Source organism: Cynoglossus semilaevis, chromosome 1 (assembly GCF_000523025.1).
Source record: "Cynoglossus semilaevis isolate Cse_v1.0 chromosome 1, Cse_v1.0, whole genome shotgun sequence".
Lineage (NCBI taxonomy): Eukaryota > Metazoa > Chordata > Actinopteri > Pleuronectiformes > Cynoglossidae > Cynoglossus > Cynoglossus semilaevis.
In genome coordinates this window covers 33323279-33350464 of record NC_024307.1, presented here as the reverse complement: position 1 = coordinate 33350464, position 27186 = coordinate 33323279, and the positions used below count along the sequence as shown (strand labels likewise).

General features: G+C 38.6%; 1 protein-coding gene across 6 annotated transcripts in view; it reads right to left on the bottom strand.

The window, feature by feature from the left end:
* Positions 1-27186, bottom strand: part of nrxn2b (neurexin 2b) — a 572664-nt gene that overhangs the window by 232525 nt on the left and 312953 nt on the right. For all 6 annotated transcript variants that reach the window (XM_017033577.2, XM_025054502.1, XM_025054515.1 and 3 more), the window contains 2 exons: positions 14978-15151; positions 9306-9425 (listed from right to left, as the gene is read on the bottom strand). In XM_017033577.2, coding sequence (XP_016889066.1) covers positions 9306-9425; positions 14978-15151 — 294 coding nt within the window. The remainder of the gene's footprint in view (positions 1-9305; positions 9426-14977; positions 15152-27186) is intronic.

The following is a 27186-nucleotide window of genomic DNA, read 5'->3' as shown; positions in this document are numbered from 1 at the left end:
CCAAACAGTTGCGCTGGCCTATTACGTCTCGTTCACACACCTAATGTTCCGAAAACAAAAATCTACACAACTACAAAGTGTACTTTAAAATCTGCCTTTAAGTACTCTGTAATGCCCTGTCTCAAAAACCCTCCACAATATCGAATCACATCTATTCATTGCGCTTCAGAATTGTGATTAAATCTGTAACACATTTTTAAAAAGAGTATTAGGCAGTGCTATTAGTCATAATCATTACTATAGAGATCAAAAAGAGGGATGTCCGATATTAATTATTTGCCGATATCTGATATGGTCCAAACCGATACAGATATAGCAGGGCAGTGGTGTCCTTGTGTTTGAGGAACTTAAGTGGTGCCTGCACACTTAGGTGATGGGTTAAAGCAGTGTTTCTCAATTATACTCTGACATGCCCCCATTAGGGGACAAATGCCCCCCTAGGGGGGAACCGCTCCACTATTTGAGAAGCACTGGGTTAAAGGCAGGGGACACATTTCATCAGATGCAGTGGTGTGCTGTGCATCAGTAAAAATAATTCACTTTCACATACAGCTGTTTTTTTTTTAATCTATTTTTAGGGCACACATCATTGCAGGGTGCATTGCGTTATTTGGCTTTCATTACAGATGTTCATTCTTATAGATATTACATAATGACGCTAATAGCAGGCTGATATTTTCGGACATCCCTAATCAAGAGTTACGGCCAAAAGTGGTGGCGAAAGTGTTGTGTGTTCTGGTAATGCAGCTCAAAGGGTAGTTTACTAAGTGGGTCAATAATGTCAACAGTTTAGAGGTGTAAATACACCAGGAAAACTGATAGGAGCAAGACTAGGAGTAAGACTGTACTGATTTTCGTCATGGCACTTGGCGCTGAATATGCTAACGCAGTAGTAGCTGCCTTACCTTTCGTCCCATCCATGCCCCCTTGCTAATGTCTTTTTTCAGTTTTACCTCCTAAATATAGATTGGCTGTGTTACCTAAGAGACGTTTATCCTCATTTATTTTATCATTGGTTTTATTGACACATTGTCTGATGTAGCAACCAGTTTACGTGCAACCAACAAAATACTGCCTTCCAGTCCACTGAAACCAAAGCCCAAGAATGATTGGTGATAAATGAAAATGCATTAGGAAACACCCTATTATTACATAACCTTTTTTGTAAAAAAAAAAATCTCACGTGTTTATCCTGTTTACTATGATGAACATCCCAGGGTTGGAGTAGTTAGGAAATGGTTAATGGAGCTGTACGGGAAGGCAAAGGCCGGAAGGTTGTGGAGTTGAGAAAAAGGGCAGGATGAACAGGAGACTGTCAGCTCAACTTATCGACAGCTCAAACCCCACAGGGGGAAGAAAAAAAGCACGGTGTGAGTTTGACTGCGTGTGAGTGTGTGTGTGTGTTTCTGTGCACCTGTCAGTCCTACTGATCTACAGTGCCACACTGAGGAAGGCCTGTCGTCATGCTGATGACCTGTGTAAACCATGGCGTCCCCAGCAGTCGTCAGAGCGTTGGTAATGTATTAATGTGTGATCGGAGATTATCAAGCTTCAGTGTGGACAGTCTTATCTAATGTTATAGCCGTTATTTCTGGAGCACTGGCTACTAATTCAGGAAGTCATTTTGCTATCATTTTAACTATAACAGAAAAAAAAATCATTCTAATGTGCAGATGTGAGACAAGCTTGATATTTAGGGGTTTACAGAGGTACTGAAGAAGGTATTGCTGCTTTTAAAACCACTTTCTTTTCATATTAGATATACAATAGACCCTGTAAATAAGAATACCTTATTTTTGAATGCGAAATACCAACCCGCATTTTTATTTTAATATAAACACCCATGTATTTTATAACAATTATTATAATACATTTTTATATATACAATATATATAAATGTATATATACATAGTTTGTTTTTCTCTATATATGAAAATTATATATAAAACATCTATTAATAAACACTCACGCACCTCTTTCTTTTTCATCAAGCTAACTTTGATACTTAATCAACTTTGCGAGTGGCTGGAGAGCTCTCAAATCAATTACAAAGGCCTCATTAAATTCCCTTTAATGCACATTATAGAATAACAATGACGGCCTTTAATTAGGACCGAGGGTGGAAAAATCTCCAACGATTCAACAAAAGTTCAAGACTAATTTTTAGATAATGGAAACAAACCGCTTTTGGTGTATTTAATGTTTCATAAACAGAGAGGCAGCTGTCAGTTTTGACTGCCAAATCTGTCAGCACAACACACGGACAGAACCTCGGAGGAAAGATACGAGGTGCAGGATGTTCACTGATACATGACTTCAATGGTGTTTGCTCTGCCAAAGAACCATTAACCACTAAAAATGAACATGCTTTTATTACTTGTGAGATCTCTGAGCCTCTACTCGCTGTTCATTGGAAAACTTCGTCTTTCACAGCAACTACAACGAAGGTTCATGAACCCTAAAGACCACAGGCTTTGCTTGGCTTTCGGGTTTTATTTTTAAACCTCATCATGAGATGGCCCGTTATGTAAGTGCAAGCCTTCAAAAAATACATTTAATGCAATGACAATGGACCCTACAACTAAACCAGGCAGGCATTAGCATCCTTTGATGCAAAACTAAAGCCTTTGAGATGATATAAAAAATAATAATCTTAGAGAGTCGATATATGTTTCTCATAATTGTTCAATTATCAACAGCCTTGTCATGGGGGAAGAAGGGTTTCCCTGGAGCCAAGCCCAGCCCTTACCAGGCAATGGCAATGTATACCTCGAGTTTTTCATTGCCGTGCCACATACAGGTGAAAAAAACAACTCACTAGCCCTACCGATTAATATTATTATTATTATTATCGTCATCACGGAGTGAACGTGCACGATAAACTCATCCTAAACACTAGTCTGAAATGCGATACATTTTGTTTTTACACGCCACATGCTGACATTGGCCAATCAAATACAGCCAAGGACACACGGGCCATGCATGCATTCCATGTTACCAATCAGATCATGACTGTTTAGCCAAAATCAGATGACCCCCGCGCCCAGATCCGTTAACATTCCTGAGGGGGCACTAGTCAGAGAAGTCCAGAGAATGGCAGAGACCAGAGGGTAGAGTGGTAAAAATGCAGAGAAACACTTAAAGATTTTCTTATTAAGTTATATCGTCATCGCAATATTGAAGAGTGCCACCGCACATTTAACATTTTGCTTATATTTTGCAAGCCTAAGAGGCTATGATAGATTTGGTCGCACACATAAACGCAACATTTAGTTGGTCAGGCCACAAGCACCAAAACACACAATGTCCCTTTTATTAGAAGAACAAAAATGCACACTTCAAATGATCCATTATGTCAAACATTTGTATAGCTACTCAAATAAACCAAAATGTATCAAAAGTTAAAGTAGAGAAGTGCTGTTCTTGCAAACAGATTGGTGCATACAGAGATGAGAGCATTATTTAAAAGTGAAGGAAAGGGAAACAGCCTTGTTTCAGGTATTCAGCTCAGGCTCAGTTCATTTGAGGACCACTGGTTTTTGAGTGTCCGATTAATATATAATTACGTTTATAGCATGTTTTCGCCCTGTGGGTATCCGACGAAAACCTACGCACACAGGAGGAGACTGAAAAATATGTACAACTCCATACACACCTTCCTAAACAGAAATGATAACCGCTAGATGCTGTCGTTAGCGTCTGTATTTTTCTAGTGAAAATATTATTAAAAAAAGACTTTCTTTGCATGCATATTATTTATCGATTTCTGAGTAATGCATTTCTTTCCAGTGATTTGAGCATTCACACACGTTGTCTGTGAACTCACTATTCTCCTCTCCAATCAACCCAGTTGTAAAGTAAACTCACTGTGTGTGTGTGTGTGAGCAGTAGCTACACTACACTGTGTCCTGGCTTAACAGGGTGATGGTTAATTGGTTTAGGTCGGGATGGCAGTAGCTCTAAGATACTGGTTGGCAAACACTGAGGCGGCGGAGGGGAAGTGAAAAATAACAAGGGTTTCTATAAAGAATATAGGCCAAAAAGTATAAAAACGACGAGTAAGACTATACATATCATCATCTCCAGGGGGAACTTGAGCAGAAACCCAGATTTCTTTTATTGGATCAGGGAGGTTTGAGGTATCTTTTTATTCTCCTCGACAACTGTTTTTTTTTTTTTCTTTGCTTAGTTTTTCGCATTTCTCTCTGGACAGGGCTGAGTGTTTTCAGCTGGTCTCTCACTATGTACACAAGAGTCCGTGCAATCACCAGTGTGGCCTTCATCATAACATGTTGCCTGACAAAATGGGGAATCTACACCCGGTGCTTTACACAAATACTTCATACATGATTCATGAGGCCCGAGATGCTGCAGAGAATACTGATGTGTCGAGGGCTGCGAGTGAACAGTCGCCTGTAGAGTGCGTGGAGAAGGTGAGAGCAAAATACTTTTGACTCACAGCATTTTATTGGAGATTATTGAGGTGTGAGTGTCAGCGTGACCGAGTGACTTTTCGCAGCCTATCAATGTCGTCGAGCCATTCGAGTCATTTTATAGATGCTGGTGATTCTCACTGCTTTAATTAAAGGAAATGCTGCCGCTAAATTTTGGGCGTGTGAAATTAACACATTTCATCATGTTAATAGCTTTTTCAAGATTAATCAAGATTTTAAAAAATGCAGTGCATTTTAACTCAAGGGCTGAATGATGCGCATATCATATAAACTGTATGCAGGGAAATGTTGTGTTGTATTTCTTGACATATTCATTTGGACTGGACACAAAGAAAAATATACCTGGTATTATTTATTGTGGTTCCAACAATCCACTGAAAAACGATATATTTAGGTATGTTGAAATAATTCAATTAATCACAATTAATTGCGATAAATTATTCTGATTTAGCAGAGTAACCTTTGAATTGTTCGACGTCCTTGGTAAAAATTCTACCAATCCTACAATTAGCCATCTAAGATTTGACTTTAAGATGTGACTCATATGCAGTACATCGCTAATCCCTGGGCAACCATGCAGGCTTCACTTATAACTCTACACACCAAAGTGGTGTACAATTGCAGGACCCATTCTGTGCTCTCTATACTAGACATACATATATTTTTCGCCTTCTTGACTGAACATGTGGGCGTGTTGCTGGAGATCAGAAAGAACAGGTGAGGCTCCGGCAGAGGAGGGAATCGTCAGCTGTGCCGCTCACAAGCTGACACTTTGCATTCAATTAGTATGCTTGACAGCTCAGTGCGGCGACAGCTGGAATCATTTTACACATGCATGTGTTGTGTTTGCCCGGAGAAAGCGTACGACTAAACAAAGAACTGTACAGCCTTCTCATCCCAGCTTTTCCATCTCCCTCGCTCTCTCACGGAGCAGGGAGAGAGAGAAACAAATCCCTGGTACAGCACACACTTACACAGAATCTCTGTCTGGGTTGGTTCCAGATGAATAAGGCAGAATACCAAGTGGCCCACTTATATGCTACGCAGAAACAAATAGACCAGTCAATCACTGCAGGCTGCTGCTGAATAACAAACGCTCGCCTGTGCGGTAGCGCGTGTTCGTGGGGTAAGGGACAGCTTTCCGGTGTTTGCCGTTTTACTGATGCACTTGCGTGCTACAAAACATCAATCAAGTAAAGTCCGACAAAGCTAAAGTTCTGAACAGGCGTGTCCCGTGACGTTTTACGGGACACCTGCATACATATTCTTACATAGCAAAGCTGTGCGTGTAAAACAAATGCTGTCCCTACGCACAAGTGATGGAAACTTTACAGTGGAATTAAAGATTAAGATATGTCTCAGTGCTTCACGGTGTTGATTTATGACTGTTGGTTCACTCTGGGAAATCAGGATCAGTCGCAACTCTGGCTTACTGTCATCACTTCCTTCATAATATTTTTCTCCAACTCCCCAGTAGTCTCTTTTTCCTCTTATCTGTAGTATAGGCTGAAAGCACATAAATAAATAAAGTCAATATATGAAAAGTTTACAGACTATTTTATCTTTGGAGGGGTGTGTTTGAGACTGTAAATCATGGTTTAGCATGAATCCAAACTAGAAGCTAATTACCTTGAAGAAGAAAAAACTTTGTATTAACTCTCCTAACATCTTACACTCTTCTTTTATATTGTTATTAGAACTCACACTCGGACTTGGACCCTCAGTTGGACTCAGTTGGAGTCACGGCCCCCTGCAGCAAATCCAATAGAAAGAGACCACTTCAATGCATCAGTGAGGCAAAGTGCACTGGAAAAAAGTACTTTTCTTTGTGCAATATTCGTTTTAATCGTCACATAAGTGAATCAAACTGACAGCCTGTCCACATCACGTGAAACAGACAACGGGCCTACAGAATAAACCTTAAGCATCTCATCACTGTAAAATATTCTAAATTGGCGGTGTGTCAAACATACAGCCTGCAGGCCAAAACTGGCCCCACCAGGGGGTCAATCTGGCCCACTTTATACATTTTGAAAGTGAAAATTTGCAGACTTATGATGTGATGTTTTGTCCAATTATCTTTCATTATATATGGATATTTTATAATAAACTTGTACTTATTGTGAAAACAAAGGGGTAAAAGATGGACTTATTGTTATTCATAGGTAATGGTGTGGTCTAATCAGGCTGAATGGGCTTTGTATATCGGTGAAGCACTTTTAGGAACAATACCCAAAAGATTCACCTGAGTTTCACATAACAAAGGACAAAACCATTCTGATGAGGACCACAACGACCCATCAGACTCGTAACGACATTTACAGTTACACAACTTTCACAGTTGACCCCAAGGCCCAACCCAACAGGGTGGACCTGAAGTAGCTTTATTCTTTCACACCTAGTGTATATATTTGTTGTATTCCCCAGCACCAGTTAGAACTGAAGAAGCCTCTTGGATGAGAGGTGAAACATCTTCTTGAGAAAATTTCACATCCAGTTGCCTAACAGAAATTTCAAACTTGACCATGACCTGGATGACTGAGAATCTTCATAGACCTGATCTAGATGTTTAGCTAAATGTACAGCAGTAAGTCAGTGCAAACAGATTGACAGAACTTGTTTTTTCCATTTCTAGAAACCAATATGCCATAAAAACTCAATGTAATAAAGTAGATCTCTGTTGTATTCCCCAGCACCAGTTAGAACTGAAGAAGCCTCTTGGATGAGAGGTGAAACATCTTCTTGAGAAAATTTCACATCCAGTTGCCTAACAGAAATTTCAAACTTGACCATGACCTGGATGACTGAGAATCTTCATAGACCTGATCTAGATGTTTAGCTAAATGTACAGCAGTAAGTCAGTGCAAACAGATTGACAGAACTTGTTTTTTCCATTTCTAGAAACCAATATGCCATAAAAACTCAATGTAATAAAGTAGATCTCTGGGGATCCAGATTTCTACCTCAGGTAATAAACGCTTCCCTTTCTCAATCAGGTTAAGATTCAACACATACACCGCTTGAACAATGAACGGATACAGTACATCTTTGTAATTAAGTCGGCACGTGTGTCACATCTTTATAGAGTTCTGTAGACCATAGCATGCCTGCACCTCAGACAATATGGCCGTGATCAAACGCTGAATCACCTGCATATATTCAGCAGATCATGTCGTATGTTAATTAACGTCGCAAATTCTGAACGTCACCCGAGCGATTCATCCTACCTTGGGTCTTCGGAGCAGAGTCAAGAAAAAAGACCCCGGAAGGTTGAATCCTTTTGACAGAGTTTAAGTGTTTTAAAGGCGCAACGATAAAAGATGCCTGAGCGGCAAGAAATGAGTGAATGAAAAGAGAAGAAGCAGGAAGGAAACATCAAAAGTGAAAGTTGGAGATTTTGGTCAAAGTCAAGATCTCAAGGTCGGAAGATGAAATCATGACTTCCGGCATTTCAAGATAAAAGATGTGTTGCCTGTAGAGGAATGTGAATTAAGACATACTATGACAGCATAAAGAATCCGGCTGCAGCAAGGCATGCACAGTGTTGAAAAGGCTGCTTCACTTCAGTATTACACATTACATATATTCACTAAATAAATATCATTTTATAAAAAATGCTAAATGTTTTCCTCCCGAATACTGTTAGCAAAGCCATGATAAATGACTTTAAAAAAAAAAACATAACTTTAAATACTTTGGATATGTAATAATAAAGTACCACAGCCTTTTTTTACCATGAAAACACTGCAGAAGTTGCACTGAGACATAACAGAGTTAGGAATGGACGTTCACAGGCAAGTCAGCCAGATTTCATTTGAAATCGAGATGCTGGTGAAGTCCTCTCCTTTGCTCTGCACACTTCACGACCGCACTCACACACTCTCCATCTTCCCACAGAGCACGAGTTGTTACACTGACTCTTGGTACACACACTAGCGGCTGTCAGCTTTGTAGCCAACACAGTAAAAGCCAGGAACGCACGGCGTAGGTCGAAACCTGCAGCGCGCAGGAAACAGTAACCGCCGTCTCGTTCCCCCTTCCCCATTTGTTCCCTTTCTTCCACCGAGCCTGGGATCTCTCTGCTTATCTCAGCAGAGCTGTCACGCCGACAAAGCAGTTATCGCCTTCCCCATTGCTGCAGACTTTCAAGAGCTGAAGGAACACCTTGCTAATCAGCCCCTTACTGTCATATCCAGTCATACTCTGCATCAGGCAGCCCAACAAAGGCAACAGCACGCCGCAATCAAAGATAAACTCTGTCAAAAGTGCATAACTTAAAATTGAAGAAAAATAAGTTGGGGGGGCTGATATCGCTTATCTCAGCTCACAGCACTTAATAAGCAAATGAAGACTTATGCAAACAAGTCTATTAGCCTGTCACCTAGCCTTTGCCCCTGTTTAAATCAGTACCGTGGAGTTCTGAATGCTAATGGTGCACATGCTCTGCCTCACCAAACAAAGCACTGCTCAGTATGAAGTCACTTCTGTCAATCCCGTCGAGAAAAATATTACCTTTCCAAATCTTTTACCTCTACCTATTTTTTTTATTTAATCACATTTCCTGTAACTTGCCCGAAACTGTACACACAAGGACAGAAGTACACAAGATTATATGTTCTTTTCATTTTAAAATAGAAATGTGTTGGTGTAGAAAAATCTCTATGTGAGCAGAAATGCCAAACAGGTTATGAGGTAATTTTCTAACTAGGCTAATACTTTGGCTACCCAGCCATATACAAGTTTGTTGCTAAGCGAATATAAAAGTCGGTGTTTGTTTCTTGGCAACAGCTAATCACCTGCCAGCACCACTCACACCAGCCATACATACTACAAAGGGGGCGTGTTACTTACGGTCGTTGCAGAATGCACCACCATAGGACGTCATCGTGCAGTCGCAGGTGAAGCCCTCCCACTGCTGGAGACACACCCCCTGATGGTAGCAAGACTCCTCCGCACAGGCGGTACTGGGTCCTGTAGGCACAACCAGCAGAACGTACAGGCATTAGAAACAGACAGCCTGTGTAAAAAGTAGAGATATCCAATAATATCGGCCAAATGTTAGCGTAATTATGTGATATCGGTTAGAATCTTTTTTTTTCGCCAGATATGCTGAAAAACGTATTGTGTACCAACTATGCTAATTTGTGCAATGCCTTTAGTGGGGTATCACGATAAAAATAGGTCTTAACTCCATGACAGGAGATACAGCACGTGATGCGGCCTATAAATAGTTTGGGGGAAAAACAGCTGCATGTATCAGTGCGGGTTGACATTGGAATTTGAAATGTTTGGACAATATCGGCATAACAAAAGCTATCATTGGACATCCCTAGTACAAAAGTATGAAGAAGGGAAATGGTATTTACTTCAAAGTCATTTGCCGTGTGTGCTGCTGCTCCTTGTTATCAATCCGTAAAGATAGCTTTTTAAAAATCCAATTTCTACTTGTTAAAACATAGATTATTCAAATATATTCGAATGAAACCTGACTTTCATTCAAGGTTGGGAATCTGGTGCAATTAGAGAACTAGGGGCGCATTTGCATTGTGTGTGCATCGGAGGGAGATGAAGGTGTGCAGGCTTTCTCTCCCTCTCGCTCCGTCTCTCTCTCATTCCCTTGCTCAGTCATGGGTGGTTGAAAACATTTAAATTGTCAATTAGAAACTCCACTGCTGTAATTTCTCTGCGGAGTTCCAGCCACTTAGTCAAACAGGTACAGAAAAGGACCGAGTACTCAGACTCTCGCCGCACTGTATATACTACTGTCCCAAGAGGCATTACTAAATGAGCTGTGGTGGTACTGAACGTAATTTGCCACGCAGCTGCCTTCACTGACTCCACATGGCACTGCAGCTCACCGGATCAAAAAGACAATTCATTCATCCTTCTTTGGTTTCAGCTTAACACCAAAAATCGAATGAGTGCAGCAAAATTAAATTAAAAAAAAGTCAAAATGCAAGATCAAAATGCGAATCACGTCAAAGGCAGGAAAAAGAAAAAAAAAAAAAACTTCTAAAAATAAGTATTGCTTGTCTTCTCTGTTGTTGTTCACCGGGATTCTCATTAAAATCTCAATTAAGGACAAACATTTCCAAAGAAGCACGGTTCAGTGCCAGACTAATTTGTTTCCACATAGATAAACCGATATCTCACTGTGTGTTTTACAAATAGCCAAATTAACCCCTCCTCCTTCCCTCACCACCTTAAAGACAGGAAGAAAAATGAATGAATGGAAAAAGGACTGGCTCTTCTGAAACAGCAAAGAAATGCCTACTCATAATGAGGTTTATCAGCATGTCTGGCCGTTTGCCATCTTCATTTCCCCAAACTACCTCCTCCTCCATTACTCACCAGTCAAGAGTCCCAATCTGGGGCTAATTAAGCATATTTTTTATAATTAATAACTAAAAAATGTTGCTTTTCTCAGCAACCCGTCTATGGAACAATGGATTTTTAAATTCCGTTGCAGTCGTGATTCCAGTGCCTAGTGCTGCTGAGAGTTTACTCTGAATTAAGAAGAGGACGAGAGGCGACAGGTGCAACTTGACCGTGCCAAAGATAGGAAGGAAGGAAAGGGAACTACACTATACTTGTCATTGTGACACAGCACACCGCTGCACACAACCAAATGTGACCTCTGCTTTTAACCCACCATCAAAGTGAACAGTGGGCAGCACTGGGCACCCAGGGAGCAGTGTGTGGGGACGGCTCCATGCTCAGAGCACCTCAGAGGTAACTTGGCAGCTGGTGGACTCAATCCTTCCTTAACCACTAAGCCACGACAGCCACTGATACGATCAGTTTTGACCAAGGAAATCTTGCAATATGTTTTGTATTAAGTTTGGATTGGTAATTAAGGAGTATTCATCATATAATACTGGAAGTATCCAAATGCGCGTATCTCTGTGATATGATCGTTTCTGACAAAGCGAAATTGTTCCTGTACATTTCAGCGAACAAAGCGAAATTGTTCCTGTACATTTCCAAGTACAAAAAAATGTTTTTAAAAAAAGTTCATGTCACACTGATATATGTTGTGTTTGTGACATCAGTTCTTCTTATCAGGCATGGAAACATTGAGGTAGCCCACTGTCTTCCCTGGATGGGGCCACGTGGTGCTGTGTGAACACTTCCAAAAATGTGTAATAAAAAAAAAAAATTATTATCGCAAAATTTTAAATAAATGTAGTTTTATTTTAGTTTTGTTTTTATCTGCAAAATTATTGATTTATTGATTTATGTAACGTTTTCATGTTCGAATTTTTTCCCCAAATTCTAAAATGGGATTTTATTAACTTTTTCATTTAACATAATCCTTGTTACATGATCTTACAATAATCTTATAATTATCTATCTACCTATCTACCTATCTATCTACCTATCTATCTATCTATCTATCTATCTATCTATCTATCTATCTATCTATCTATCTATCTATCTATTGTCATCCATCTTTCCATATACTGTATCTATCTGTCTACCTATCTATAGTGCCGCTATATTTGTCCACTTCAACTAGTTCCTGTGAATTTCTTTTAATGCTGTACAACGTAATGATGAAACAAGACTTTCTTGCTAAGTTTATGAGAGATTTAGTCACAGACATAGATAATAGTGACTAACTATTGAATAGAGACTGTGAATACAGCCTAGCCAGATTGACTCATATATAAATGCTTCGGTCTGTTTTAACCTTAGGATGACATGTCTGCACATTTGTTCATTTGAATTTTCATGTATACGTCCCACCTTCTAGCTTACAAAAAGTTTGGTTCAGATCTTGCCCTCATTTGTTCATCCTATTTACATGGGGTGGGGGGAACAGTGCCTGTTATATTACCACTTTACCACCAATTTTACCACCAATTTTGTATGGACTAACACCAAATAATAGTATGAGAGACAATTTCACCAATTTCCTATTTAGTTTTCCTTTGAGAAATACAGGTCACTGTCTAAGTTTCAACCTCTAAGAAGACATGCTACATTAAATGATTCCCAAGAACCTGTTAAGGGCCTAAGAAACTGAACAACAGCAACAACGTAGGGTTGGCGATGATGGCATGTGTGGGGGAAACACAAGCAGCAGAGGAAGCACTGCCAAAAGTTCATGAAATGACTCATAACAAGTAGAGCAGACGCCGGAGCAGCTCATTTCATGGCAGCCTAAAACAAACAGTGCTTGAGGGCACTTTTACATCCTTGTAGGCACAAAGTGTTAAAAGTCTGAGAGAAGGTTTGATTGTTGCTGTTTTAGACTCGCACATCAATCCTCTTTATTTTTGGTTGCACTAATGATGCTGCGAACCGAGCGCTACTGTCACATACTGTACAAAACAGGTTCTGTATTTGGTTCTCGTACTGCTATTGAATTTTCTCAAACCTTACTAATTAGTTCATTTTGAAGGTCATATAGGACGGTGGTATTTTCAATAAAAAATATTTCTGATTTGGGACAAACTCCATTTACTAGTTTCATATGGTAAAATTTCACTCCATTTACTAGTTTCATATGGTAAAACAACAGAGCTAGAATTTGACTATGCCCATTACACCTACCATATAGTAATGGAGGTTTAAAATCTTTAAATACAACTTGGTATTATTGGGCAGTACAATTAAGGACTATTACATTTAAGTTCATTTTATACCAAGAATAACAGACACTGTATTTAGAAAGTGGGCATTAAAGGGCCTGGAAAAAATTCAGGATCTTTATCGACTATATCTCAGACAATTGTCATTGAGGAAATTAGTCATACATATGACATAGATAGAAAATGTTTCTTTAAATTTCTCCAAATAAGTAACTACATTGGAACAAGATTGTAACCAAGGACAGCTCAGATAAAGTGGCTATATCAGAGCTATATAACTTTATCATCGAATATGATTGAAAATGCAGATCATAAACGACAAAGCGCCGACGACAGAGCTAGGCACAGAGGACTGGCAGTGTGTATACGCAATAAAAAAGTTTGGTTGAATCAGGTTTCAGTGTTTTCAATATTAGCATTTAGGAACTTTTAAAGAGCAAAAAGGTAAACAAAAAGCGAGTCCCTTAAACTGGTTAGAGTGAAATTTGACTCGAAAATATTATCCTGAATTCAATTACCGGAAAAGATAGCCATTCAACATTGCTTGGATGTCTTGATAAAATATCAAACAAAGAATACATAACGTTGCAACGACACCACATAAGTGTACCCTGTGATTTGCCTGAAAGGCCCAGTGTTCCTTAATTATTATATTACGTCTGCTCAGCTCACTGGCAAATCCAGTCATTATATGATGCTGAGATCCATTTTGGTGACGGCAGAAATCAATATGACCGCTCGACGAAGTTGAAAACTGTGTTTGGAGTGAAGTAATTGCGTTGTATAACTGTAGTTAGGTAGTACGGCTGGCTGGCAGAAGTACTAGCATTAGGGATCAAGAAAAAGAAGAAGAAGAAGAAGAAAAAAGAACTGGATCAGTGCCACAATGACTCGGCCAGTGTGGCCCTCAGGGAAATCAAGTTTGTGCTCTCCAATACTCGGTATACCATTGAGACGTGAGGGTGCAGACAGGGTAAAGGGAAAGAAAAAAAAAAAAAGTTCAGTTAAAAAATCTGTTATACTTGCAATAAACTCCTCAACACAACAAGCTTGCAGCCAGGAAGCAGACATGAAAAAACAATAAATGAAGTAAGATGAGAGCAAAAGCAGTGTGGATGGGGCGTCACCGAGATTAGCTGCAGTGACACAAAACAACACAGGAGGGAGATACCGCACTCATGCAGGTTTAATGGGCCAGGAGTGATGATATACAGACAATGGGGAACACAGCTGCAAAAGGCTGCCCAGGGCTGTGCACATTTGGGCGTGGTGGTTGGTGTATATCAGAAAAGTGCAGCTGCAGAAATGTGCAATAAGTTACTGTAATGGCGTCTCTTTACTAGAGGCTCTCTGCAGATGAGTGTCTGGTATATTATGGGGGCGTGGAGGTAAACAGATATAACAACTTTAGATGCATAAGATGCATACAATATCACGTCGCTAATCACAAATGACACTGTGAAAAATCAAGCTTTTTTAAAGGTCATAAAGACTGAAGTAATTCAGAGTAAAACTAATAAAGTAAGTTGAAAAATACAGAAAATACACAAACACTTCATGTTCAGGATAGATAAACAGATGGATGGATGGATAGATACTTTTTTTTAAAAAATATTCTAAACATGAAGAGTTTTTATTATAAATATATAATATTCTAAACATGAAGAGTTTTGCATCTTTTTTAAAAAAAATATTCTAAACATGAAGAGTTTTGCATTTTTTTTATTTTCAAAATTGATCTTGTTGGCCGACTCTTGCCCGCGGGCCGTATGTTTGGCAAAAAATATATATAATATAAAATATGGCTGTATTATTATTTACAAATGAAACACAGTTTGTCTGCATTTACACTATATTTTTATCACTTTTTTATGACTATAACCAGATAGATTCCTAAACTCATTGTCATGTGATTCAAACACTCACCATCGCAGCCTCGATCCACTTGACCCACCCTGTGGAGGGCATCTGCAATCAGGTCGGGGAGTCTCCCATTCAAGTCCACAGAGGCCAGACAACCTTGGTACCCATCCCGGGATGCAATGAGTTTGGGCAGATTACTGTACATGTTCTTTGTCACGCCACCGATATACAGCTCCCCTGCAAATATAGGAAAAAAACAAACATTGAGATATGTTGAAATAGCAACTATATGCAGTAGGGGAAAAAAGGCAGTACTGTGCAAATATTTAGGCGGCTGAATACATTTATTTATATATATTTTTGTCTGATAAAATTAAAGGCCATTTGGACATTGGCCAGGTCGTTTTCCGGATTTTAGTGTAGTATAAGGTTTAAAATAAATACAAAGGTGGTTTTCTATCCCCGTCCCCAAAGACGACTAGGAGTGCAGCCTGTGGCTAGGAAAATGAGCCACGAACCCTGGATGAAGAGATCCATCTGACCGGACTCTGACTGACCGTACTGCATATGCAATTACTTAATGTAAGCTTTAATTTTGAAAAGACAGCAGCTCTGATCAATAGGAGACATGGCTGTGTATATAATGCAGTAATTGTATCTCTACATAGTATCCAATACTTTGTGAGCTTGTTTTGTTTTATTTTCTCAGTATTTAGTCAACCTTCTGGTTGACTTTAGTTAGAAATATAACAACAACAAAAAAAAGGTTTATATAAACAAAAAGAGAGAAGATCAGTGTTTTAAACACGAGCAAAATTGGGAGCTATGTTTGAGAACAAATTGGATAGAGCCCCGATTTCAAATTATAGCCAATTAAGTAGAATATAAATAAGGTAAAGTTTAAATAAAAAAAAAAGAAAATGATAAATACCTTAATTTATTAGGATTTTGTGTTTGTTTTCTTTGTTTTTTTTTCACATTTCTGCTTTTCTGTTTGCAGTTTCCAAAACTGGTGTCACGTTTCGTTCTAACAGTTGACCTCAACGCTTTTTAAAGGGATCGCAGAAAACAATCTGGTTAATATTGCACACTGTCTCCGTCAGTATAACAATATATATATATATATGTATATTTTTTTAAGAATACAGTGTCTGCATTTTTGGCATGATAAAACTAAAGTCAATTAAGCGTGTTTACATGGAAACATAAAAGGAAGCAATTCTCCACTTTTAAGCCCAATTATATTATCTCTCCTTCTTTCTGTCCGGTGTTTAGCTGTGAGGAAAATTCAGGTAAAATAATAAATAAAAAACAGACACACACACACAAAGAGCCCTTTGATGTTAGCGCATATGAATGAAGAAACTAATAAGTGTTTGATATGCTCCTGGCATTTCTCATCATCAGAATGTGCACTTCACACGTTATCCTTAAATACACATAAAATGAACAGGAATATTCAGTCAGCGGGAAAGAATCATCAGCAAAAAAATAAATAAAAAAAGTGGTTTCAAAACTTTCGCACTTTCAACTTTAGCTCGTTCAGGAGCAATGAGCCAAGAGGTCAATTATATGTGGACTCCGTGTAATGGAATGAGTCAATGATGTTTGCCAACTTCTCGGGAGAATTAATGAGTACTTGACACTTCATATTTTCCATAAGGGGCTCCCGAGCATCGTAATCAATACAACAAATTCATTATCTGTCTGACTGAGCGATGTGCTGAAATCTCAACTGTAAGGACCATTTAGCAAATATGAAATTATTGGTTTGGAGTTAATCTCAAAAGAGCAAACAGCACATTTCCCGCTGAGTCCACAGCATGTGTGGGAATCCACTGGCTGCCGGCACGACTCTCCGAGACTGACAAATCAAAAAATAGAGGTTATAAATGAACCTTGACATTAAAATGTGTTCGCAGCGGCTTATTATCGAAGTGTTGTGTTTTTTATTAGGGCTGTCAAATGTAATGCATTAACAGTGATTATTAATTTAGGACATTGATCAGACTTAAATGCATGCATTTTGTTAGGTGGACAGAATGATACACTCTGGTACTTCTCAAATAGTGAGGCGGGTGAGGTGCTGGGGGTGGGGGAGTGAGAGGCTTCCAATGGAATGTAGAACGCTGGGCAGACAAGCCTCAAGTCAGGGGTCCCCTAGCGGGCGGCTGGCAGAAAGTAATTAAGAACCACTGCCTCAAAGTGTTTTTTTTTTTGTTTTTTTTTTCCATCGAAACATCTCAAGCTTAAAATACCATCTCAATAAGGAGAGGTAACATATTTTCGCCAGGGCTTAAACTTCAGGTCTGACGCCCAACTTGGGTCACACAAGCTTCACCCAACACAGCCCAGAAAGTCCATCTATAGCTGACAAGCATCCTGACACAACTCATTACGAGGGAATCTAGACCAGTGGTTCTTAACCTTGTTGGAGGTACAGAACCCAGAACCAGTTTCATATGCGCAATCGCCGAACCTTGCAGTAATGGCCAAGCGTGGCACGTGTCATCACGAATCATATGAGTCAGGTGTTTGTCTCGTCTCCGCCGAACCCCTGAGACTGACTCACCGAACACCTTGGGTTCAATTGAACCCAGGTTAAGAACCACTTGTCTGGACTGATTAATCTTGTCAAGGACCATAGTTTCATGGAAGTTTTGATGACTGACATCCACCAACCCCATAGATCTATGTTTGGAGTTTTATTTTTGAATATTATTGAGAACAATTCTCCACATTATTTTCATCACTTGAATTAGTCAAATACATAAAAAAAAGGAGTCAAATATCCACCTACATCTACCTGGTTAATACTGATTAATTTTGATCATGATTATCCATGACCAATTCAAGCTACACTTTGATTAATTCGATTCAGCCCTAGCTCTTATATCTAATTTTATGACTTAATACCTTGTGACTTTAGGTTTCTATGTTTGATCGTCCAGGGTCTCTGGAAATAAATAATTACCTCTATGTACGGAAACAAACAGCTCAGTATTAAATGTTTATTGGATGAAAACAGAATGATTTCTGTATGGCCCTACAGGATGTTTTTCTCCCACGTCTAAAACTTGAGCTTCGGTTAAGGCTTAGGATAGAAGGGACTACTGGGAGCAGGTCAGAACGATGAGTAACAATTTCCTCCCAGCAACAAATTGTGTTCTGGTCGGGCTCTGCTGCCCCGGCAGTGATGAATCGCCCAGCTGCTGAAGAGCTCAGAGCAACCCACCAGACGGGACCAATTACAGCGTCTCAGACGCCACTATGGCCCCCAACCTCTATCTCTTTGGTTACCGTAATGACCTCGCCCAAGCTGGAGGGAGTTGCGATGCTAGGGTACAGGGCCCAGAAGAGCTTTGGACATTCTCATTCTGGACGAGCACACAGGACACCCATTTTAAGTAATTCATGTTAAGGCGTGTGAAATTGGCTAAAAAAAAATGTTTGTTTGATATTTCTGTGAAAAGCACTGGGGGAAAACAGTTTGAGCTTAAGTGTCTACGTCTGATGACTTCTAACCTAGGGAGTGTAAAAAAAAAATCAAAAAACCTCAAGTTTGAAAGTTTTTTGCTTATTTCAGTTTTTCGAAAACCAAAATATATATATCTTGCTTATTTCAGTTTTTCAAAAACCAAAATATATATATACACACATATATATGTGTATATACTGTATGTATATATATGAGTGTGTATATATATATGTATACGTATGTACATATATATACGTATGTATATATATATACATACACCTATGTATGTGTGCACAAACATATATATAAATACATATATATACATATACATACATGTATATACAGTGTATGTGTGTATATACAGTACACACACACACACACAAGGTCTTGCATAGCACATTTCCTCTCAGAAAAATAATACAATATTACAACTAATACAAACACCTCCAGCCATCATGTGAATATAGGAAGACACACTGATGTTAGTGGCTCCTAATGCAACCCCAGCCCTAAGGACACATTCAGCAGCAGCTTCCATCCTTTCCTCTGAATCCCTAAATCTCTAATAATAATAGAAATAATAACTGTAGTTAGAGACCAGCCACGTTTTATATGCTGTGCTAGGAAGCAGTGTATCATATAATAAAAGGTTGTACAGTACATGATATATTAATATGTTTTCATTTTTTAATGTTTGGTTTTATAAAAGATAATACTACCGAGACAAAAAGAAAGAGAGAACTAGAACGTTCGATTTCAATCGTTCTTCAGGAAGTAGAATGACTTTTTTTCTGGAGAATGGTTCTGTAACTTTAACCAGAACAAAAGTAACTTTTCTTTCCAGGTTTTGCTTCTTTTCACCGAGTAAGCTGTAAGTGCTGACTCACTTCAGACCACATGCTCAACAGTGGTCAGTTCACCATGTCAGCTTGGATAACACCTTTATTTCTTCTAGCCAGTAATTGGCTCCCAGGTGAAAGAGATGTTTATGTGCATGCAGTGCAATACTGCAATATGCATTATTTATAGCAATCTCCGGGAGAAGGGTTATAATAAAAAAAATGAGGTCTAAATGTATGACGCCTGGTCTCACTTACTACCCTGTGACTAAGTCCCTGATGAATGCAGTCGACCATCAACTTTTACTGACTGCTCTATTAGGAACCTTTGCCTCTCTCTCTCTCTTAATCCCACACTCTCCTCCGGTGTTGTTTGTGTTGCCTTGCTGACTCCAACACATCAAAATTGAATAGCTGCTAATAATGCAGATTCAAACACACACACACACATATGCTGTTTGTTGTACAAAATAAATGCCTGTGTGTTATAGTCAGGGCCGGAACGACGACAGCCGGCAGGGGGATGCAGGAAATCTGTGATTGCTAATTAGGGAGTGGCTCTGTAAAGAGGCAGAAATGCCACAACAAGACAATGGTGTAAAGAATAAATTGCTGGTGCTGCGTATGTGTGTTAACTGTCGATGGTAAATTATACACCGCATGGTGTTGTTGCATGTCGTTCCATTGTATGCTTGTGTGAAAACAACTGCGACCATAAAGAGAAAAGCGTTGTAAAACTCTAATTATTTTTAAACCTGGTGACATGTTTGAACCAACACCTTCAATCGTTCCGTATTTGTAATAAAATGTGGCCTCGTGTGTTCCAATGCTTCTCTGTCCATTCCCCTGATATTTCAGTTCTCCAGCCTCTCTTCAAAGAAGTTCTATTTTAGGTGCAAAACTCCATTGTATTTGCTGCGCACTAATGACTGTTTCTGTCGACATGAATATATCATTATTCCTCAGATGACTCATATCCCCAATGTCTTTGAAACTGCACATCTTCACTCTGACATCAATGTCCTGGCTTTTTAATTAGTATTCGCCAGTTGTTTTTTTTTTGGTATAAAAGTGCAACATAATTTATTACACCTACTGTTCAATACTTACCTTTGTAACTATCATTCATATTTACCCCGTAACTGACATTTTGTAACTTATTTACCCGACTTTCTGACTCATGGGCCACAATTGTCCTAAAATTGAACAGGGGGAGTGAGTCAGGAGCAGATAGATGGAGTGTATGTGTGAACTAAGATACAGTAAATGACATGTTAAAGTCATACATAAAGTTAATCTTCTTAGCCTTCTCTACACCATCTATAGGGAAACATGGGCAATGCAGGGAAAAGGCAATCACAATACAAACCAATGATATCATTTGGACGAGTTTGGCAGGTCGGATTACAAAGCTGAAGGGGCCGCATCTGGCCCCCGGGCCTCAGTTTGCCCATGCCTGTGCTAGAGCTTACATGTTTTATCTGTCAATTCTCCTATAATAGAACCTGGTTTAATTAGTACAGTTACCCAGTTCAGGCCCACTATGACCTATTTCTACCTATCCTCGTGCATTTGTTAAACATGGCACATCATTTGCATTGTGCAACAACATTAGGAGAACTAACCCTAATACTCCATCACACATACCTGTAATGTAAGGTACCCCGACCAAAACATGCTGATCTGGTTATTCAGTTATCCTCTCAGCTCATATACAGTACATGTTCCTCCTGCAGTACACAGTATACAATGCTATCGTCATTGCAGCATTATACTCCCAGGAGAATACGCTCGCCAGTGCAGTCCCAAGGGTTTAACAACTAGCATTTGTAACTCCTTTACAAAAACCTACACAAACGCTGACGCCCCACAGTTAAGCACATGCACCGTATGACACTATAAATCTGTATTTGCATGGCAGTCAGGCCAGGTGGCCAACACATGTGGCAATTTTAAACAGTGCACGTGTCCAGATCTTATAGGGTAACGTAGTACAAACAGCCTTTTGTATGTGCTTTTTGTAGTTGTTTGTGTTCTTTAAATTAAAAAAAAGGGATATGACTGGGTTTTTTTAATGAAGTAAATTAATAAAACTATTTTACCATTTTACTGTGATCACAATACGATCTGGTTTCAAATGCCCTCCGGACCAGCACTGGTCCGCGCACCGGTGGTTGGCGACCCCTGCACTAGACATCTTTGTCAATTTGTCAATTAAACTACTTAGGTTACACTGTGTAAATATAAAGTCATGTAATATGTTATGAAAACTACATATTAAAATAAAAAAGGGGTTTTATTGGGGTTTAAGAAAAGATTAACATGAGTGTTGATCAGTATTGAAACATATGCCAGAATAAGAAATCGTTATCGTGTCGAAAAAAAAAATCTATTATCGCCCATCACTACTGATAGCACAAGCTTTCTAAGTTGTACACAAAGCAGCCCGCCATTACTTTATTATTACTTAAAAACTGGGGCAGACATTGATTAATAATGTATTAGTTACCTTGTTGTTCTCAACGATAAACAGTGTCTCATCCCGCAGGGTCCCTGGGATTATCAATTATCAATGTCTGAGTTTAATATAGCCGATAAGTTTAGCACCTTCAAGAGTTCAGTTGCTAAAGTTTCCCAGCATTCTCCTCCTTTAAGTACAGTCTGTAAAATTTCTCGCGGATTAACGATGACGTAGCGATGACTCTCGAGTGTCATCACATCTCCGTCTTGTACGTCAGCTAATAGATTTGACCTGCGTTTTGTTAGTGCTGATTCACGCAGACATGTCGTTAGGAAGGCGAGCGATGATAAGAAGAAACACAGGGATTTTAAGAAAAAAGGGAGAGATTAAGTCTTCTTACAAAACTAGCGGTAACCCTAGTTTTATGGAGATTTTATTGTCACCTAATGGATTTTAAGGGGAAAAAATATCTTGAGGAAAAACTTCCTATGTTGACATAATAATAATACAAACACTGAAAATAAAGGCACCTTACAACACTATACTTGAAAAATGTAAACTTTTTGAGTAACAAGCCCAATACTCCTTTGGTTTCCAGTAGTCGGTAAATACAATATAGAATGATTTGAATATGCAACACCGCTCTCACTATTAAACTAAGAGAACTTTCCACAAACTTCAAACTTTTTGTTCCACTTTGACCTATTTTTCCATTTTAAAAATTGCTCAAGTTCGTTTCTGCATCAGCAAGTGAACGTTATTATTGAGGTCCTTACGTCCTTTTTATAACCTTCTGAAGACATCTTTTTTTTTGTATTTTAATAAGAAGGATACTACTGATATGTTAAGAGGGTTTAGTATCTGAAAGGATTAGCGACAACCTTGTCTTTGTATTACGGTACACACAATGCTGTCGGACAGGTCATTTCTTTACATCAAGGATTAATATTGTATTTTACCAAATATGAAGAAAATGAATGGTCCTTCATTGTCTGGAAATCTTTGGAAGGTATGTTTCTTCCCCCTGCAGTTCTTTATACTGTACTTTAAACTTGTATTTTGATGTAAAAACTGAAGTGTTCCTTTGTGCTGTCAATTAGTCTCCGACGTAAAAGGCACAAGACCGAAGCTGATAACTGATTGATGAACTACAGATCCTCTTCTCCTTTAGTTGGAAAGGACACTAACTAATTAACCAAAATTGTCCTTGGCGTGATATGTCACATGTGGCAGTACAGAGTTAATGACCAATATATCATTGTTAAATTAACTGGGATACCTTGGCATAATGAGCATAAACAAATGGAGACGATTAGCCTCTGTTCACCCAAGGAGGCATTAATAAAGAAATGAAGACGTATCATATCCACCCTGTCCCTGAAGGATGCCTCAGTCAAACAGGCTTTATATTAAAATGGCTAGCGTTCTGGAAATAAGTGATGTTATAAATATCAGTTTTAGCCAGGGATATTTGATATTATCGGCCAACCGATATTAGCATAATATGTATGTAACAATATAGGTAATATCGGTAAGAATCATTATCCTTTTTTTTCTTCCTATAATGAAAACCCAATAATGCTATATTTAGGTTTCACCCAGTTGATGTGACCGAAAAATGGTTTTAAAGTGAAGGTAAAAGTGAAAGTCAATTATTGTCATTATGCTGCATATATCGGTATCGGCAAAAAGTTATTATCAGACATCCATAGTTAGATATGTGAGAGTCCCATAACAAGGGTTTTGTTATGCGGTAACAACAGGCACTAGGAAGGGTCATCTATCGGTTCACACCTTAAGCTGTTTTCAGATATTTCTAAGTATTCTGGGAGAAATCAGGATACTTTATTTGTTACTTTGAAGAAAAGTTTGGGGAAATCTGAGTAACGCTATTTTATTTTTTTTTTAAACAAAAGTTAAAATATACTAGACCAAAAATAATATCTGTACCTTTTCTCGTTTTAAAGCTGATGCAGACTTATAGTTTATAATCTNACAAATGAGAAAAGTCAGGAGTTCAGAAAATCACCATGGACAGTTCGGTAATGATCTTCTTTTTTATCAGATTTTTGCTGCGAATTGAAGATGATTTTCTACCTTAAACAGTGATAAAAAAAAAAGTTGTTTTTTTCCCCTGTTATACAGACTTGCTTGACGAAATGAACTCAATGCTTGGAAAATGTTGTGCAAGTTACCAACGGAGCCGACAGCTGTATTCCCTATATGCCATATGTTCATAATTATCTTCATGCACTCACAATACAAAACTGGATCAAGTGAGTGGTATCCTCAGGGACTGAGCATGTTTTATGTTGCTTACCCATCATACTGTAGTTATCCTGACAGACAGAAATAGAATAGAATAGCCTTTATTGTCATTGTAACACGGGGGTAGAACAAAATTGAAGGGAGACAGGGATACCTTTCTGGTTTTTTTCCCCCCGTTGGAAACTAGAGAATGGAAAATCATCTTTAAACATATTCTCCCAACAATTACACGATAAAGTTTAGGGTTAAAAAATGTTTGATTGACAGATAAAGTTAAAATCAATCACAATTAATATTGATGTGACATTGTGGGTGTGTATTAAGATAATGATGAGCTGATGGATGATGAGATTATTGGATAAACTAGGCATGGGCAAACTATTACCCGGGGATCAGATGTGGTCCGTTTGGCTTTTTAATTCGGCCACCAATGCCTGCATGTCCCCAACGGATGGCGTAAAAAAAAAAAAGAAAAAAACACTCAAAGCATTTTAGCATGATTTTACATGTCATTTATCTTAACACTCCATCTATCTGCTCCTGACCCGTTCCCCCTGTCAAATTTTAGGACCCATTGTGGCCCACGAGCCAAAAAGTGTGCCCATGCCTGGGATATACAGTGCATCTCATCCTGCGTTTGCATCTCAATGCTATTTCTCTGATTAACTGGAAAAAGTAATTGTAGTTAGCACATTCATTTTGACGGTCCTAGTTAGGCTGGTTAGTAAGCTGTTGTAAAGTTCTTTATGATAACTTGGCTCGTCACAAGCCTTTGCACGTGACTTAAACTAATCATTCCTTTCTGTGTGTGTGTCATTGTAACATGGAGGAAAACAACCTGCTCGTGCTCTTTGCTCGTTAGCTCGGCATTGGAGCTGCAATGTTTAATCACCCTTGTGACCTCTGACCTTTCAATTACGGCTTGATTCATACGGAAGATTAACTTTGAGTGTATTGAGTTCATCATAGGATGAAACTTCATATCCATCTTAGAGCACCCGGCTTGGGAACCGGTGCTGGTCATTGTGTATCTGGCCGCAGTGGGACACAGTGACAAAATGTACCTCATTTTTTACTAATGTACTTCATTCAAAAAGAATCCAGTCATATCCCTTTACTTTTTTCATTTAAAGATAATCTGACAGTGTTCATTCAGACTCTGATACTAACAGAATAAAGTCTAAAAGATGTTTTATTTTGAAATTTTAATGACCCTTCAAAGATGGTGCAGTATTACCGGATCGCAGTAACGGCTGATACCGTCCTGTCCTTTGTACAAAAAAAGTTTGGGACCGCTAATCTAGACTAATGTAAGAGAGTAGCTTCTTTCTCTAAGCTATTAGAGGTGCCTAGTCTCACACACACGCACACACACACACCTTAAAACCTGCTGCCCCAAGCCATCACTATGCACCTGCACTTTAAAATGAACTGTTAATTGGACTAATTTGTTGCCATTGGAGTATGTACACATTGGAATTTCAGTCGACCGTGTACAGTGTGCGGTTGACTGACAGTCAGGTTTAGCTGAGTCAAGTTGAGTTCTACAGCATTATTATATATATATATATATACAAATAATATATGCTCAAACAAAAATAAATGTTGTTTACTCAACTAAATTCCTGTGAATCCATGTTATATACAGCAACAACTGTTCTCCATGCGAACTGCTGCCTTCCATTTCATTTAGAAAACTCATCACTCAATAGGATGTCTGTAATTTTATGTATGCGAACAGGCCCACAGGTTGTGGGCAGCTGTGGGATCTAGTCGGCTAGTCGGAAGTGAAAACTCACGGTTTTTGTTTTGCTTGGAGAAAAACTCCTTGTTTTGCGATAATAGGATGGCAGATTATGTTTACAATGTCTTCACTCTAATGACGGTGGATTTATTTATTTATTTATTTATTTTTTGCTTGGGGATTAGTTTTGAGGCGCTTCTCCGAGATTAGAAACCACACAGTTCAAATGTGTAAACAAACAATGGAGAGAATAATAAAAAGTACTGTAATTATTCAACACTTAGAGCACAACTTCAGAAAGATCGACAGCTGTCACTGATGCTGACGATGTGATATCTAAAGAAACGTTTTTTTTTTTAAAAACTTAATTTTCATAGTAGTGCTTACAGATACTGGCTTTATGCTATTATAAAAACCAACAATATGCATTGATTTCATGCAGTAATTACACTGATACTCTAAAGTGTGTGTGTCAGAAAGATAATTAAGTGTATGCACAGTGTCCTCAATTTGCACTTCACCGTGCAATGTGTGAAATCAGGTTGATAATTGGGTTTTCACGCTGCACCAAGCACAGCAGCTTCTTTAAAACACTTGAATCCCTTTGTCCCCTATCTTTAAAATAAAAATATAGACGAATTATTAAGGTGGGGAAATGTGCTAAACTATCAAATTTTTGCTACACAGTGTTAGTGGATCTTTACTTTTTAGAAAAAGAGGTGCCTTTACTGGTCCCTCGCAATCCATTTGACAATTGTGTTGGTCAACTGTAGACTTACTTTTTCCCCTGCACTCATTGTGTCTGGTCTGTCTCAAAACCAAAACCTGAAGTGTTTTCAAGGTATCAAGATCGGGGTGCCTAATTAATAATTTCTTTCTACAGTATGTATCAATGACAAACACTTGGATATCAGAATGAATATAATCATCTAATTACCTGCAACTGTTTGTATAATAATCTTTATTGCCAATTATGCTTATAACAGGTGACTTTTGGCTTGGTTGTTGTTGATCAAATTTGTCCCACCCAACCTTTCAGTCCCAGTCACTTGGGCCCACATATTTTTTTCCGCACGAGTGTCTTTTAACAACAGCTATTATTTCAAGATGACCGACGGTGGCCTGCACTTTAAAGCCAAAGAAGTGTCTCCATCGAAAGCCATTACTTCAGTTGGAAAAATGTAGCGTAAACACTGTGACAGTGTTTATCAGTGAGACAGACAGTTTGGTGAGAACAAGCGAGCTAAAGCTAAATCAAAGAACAAAGAGCAGAAGAGAAATGAGGAGCTGTTTGAGTTTTTTCTTCAGTTTTTTTTTTTACACTTTTTAATGAGTGCAGGCCACATATTTTAAGACACATTTTTCCTGTATAGTTCTGGAACATACAGATAAATAACAGCATTTAGATGTATTTCATTTTATTTGTGATTAATCCAAATGATAAAATTATTAGGGTGGGGAAATGTGCTAAACTATCAAATT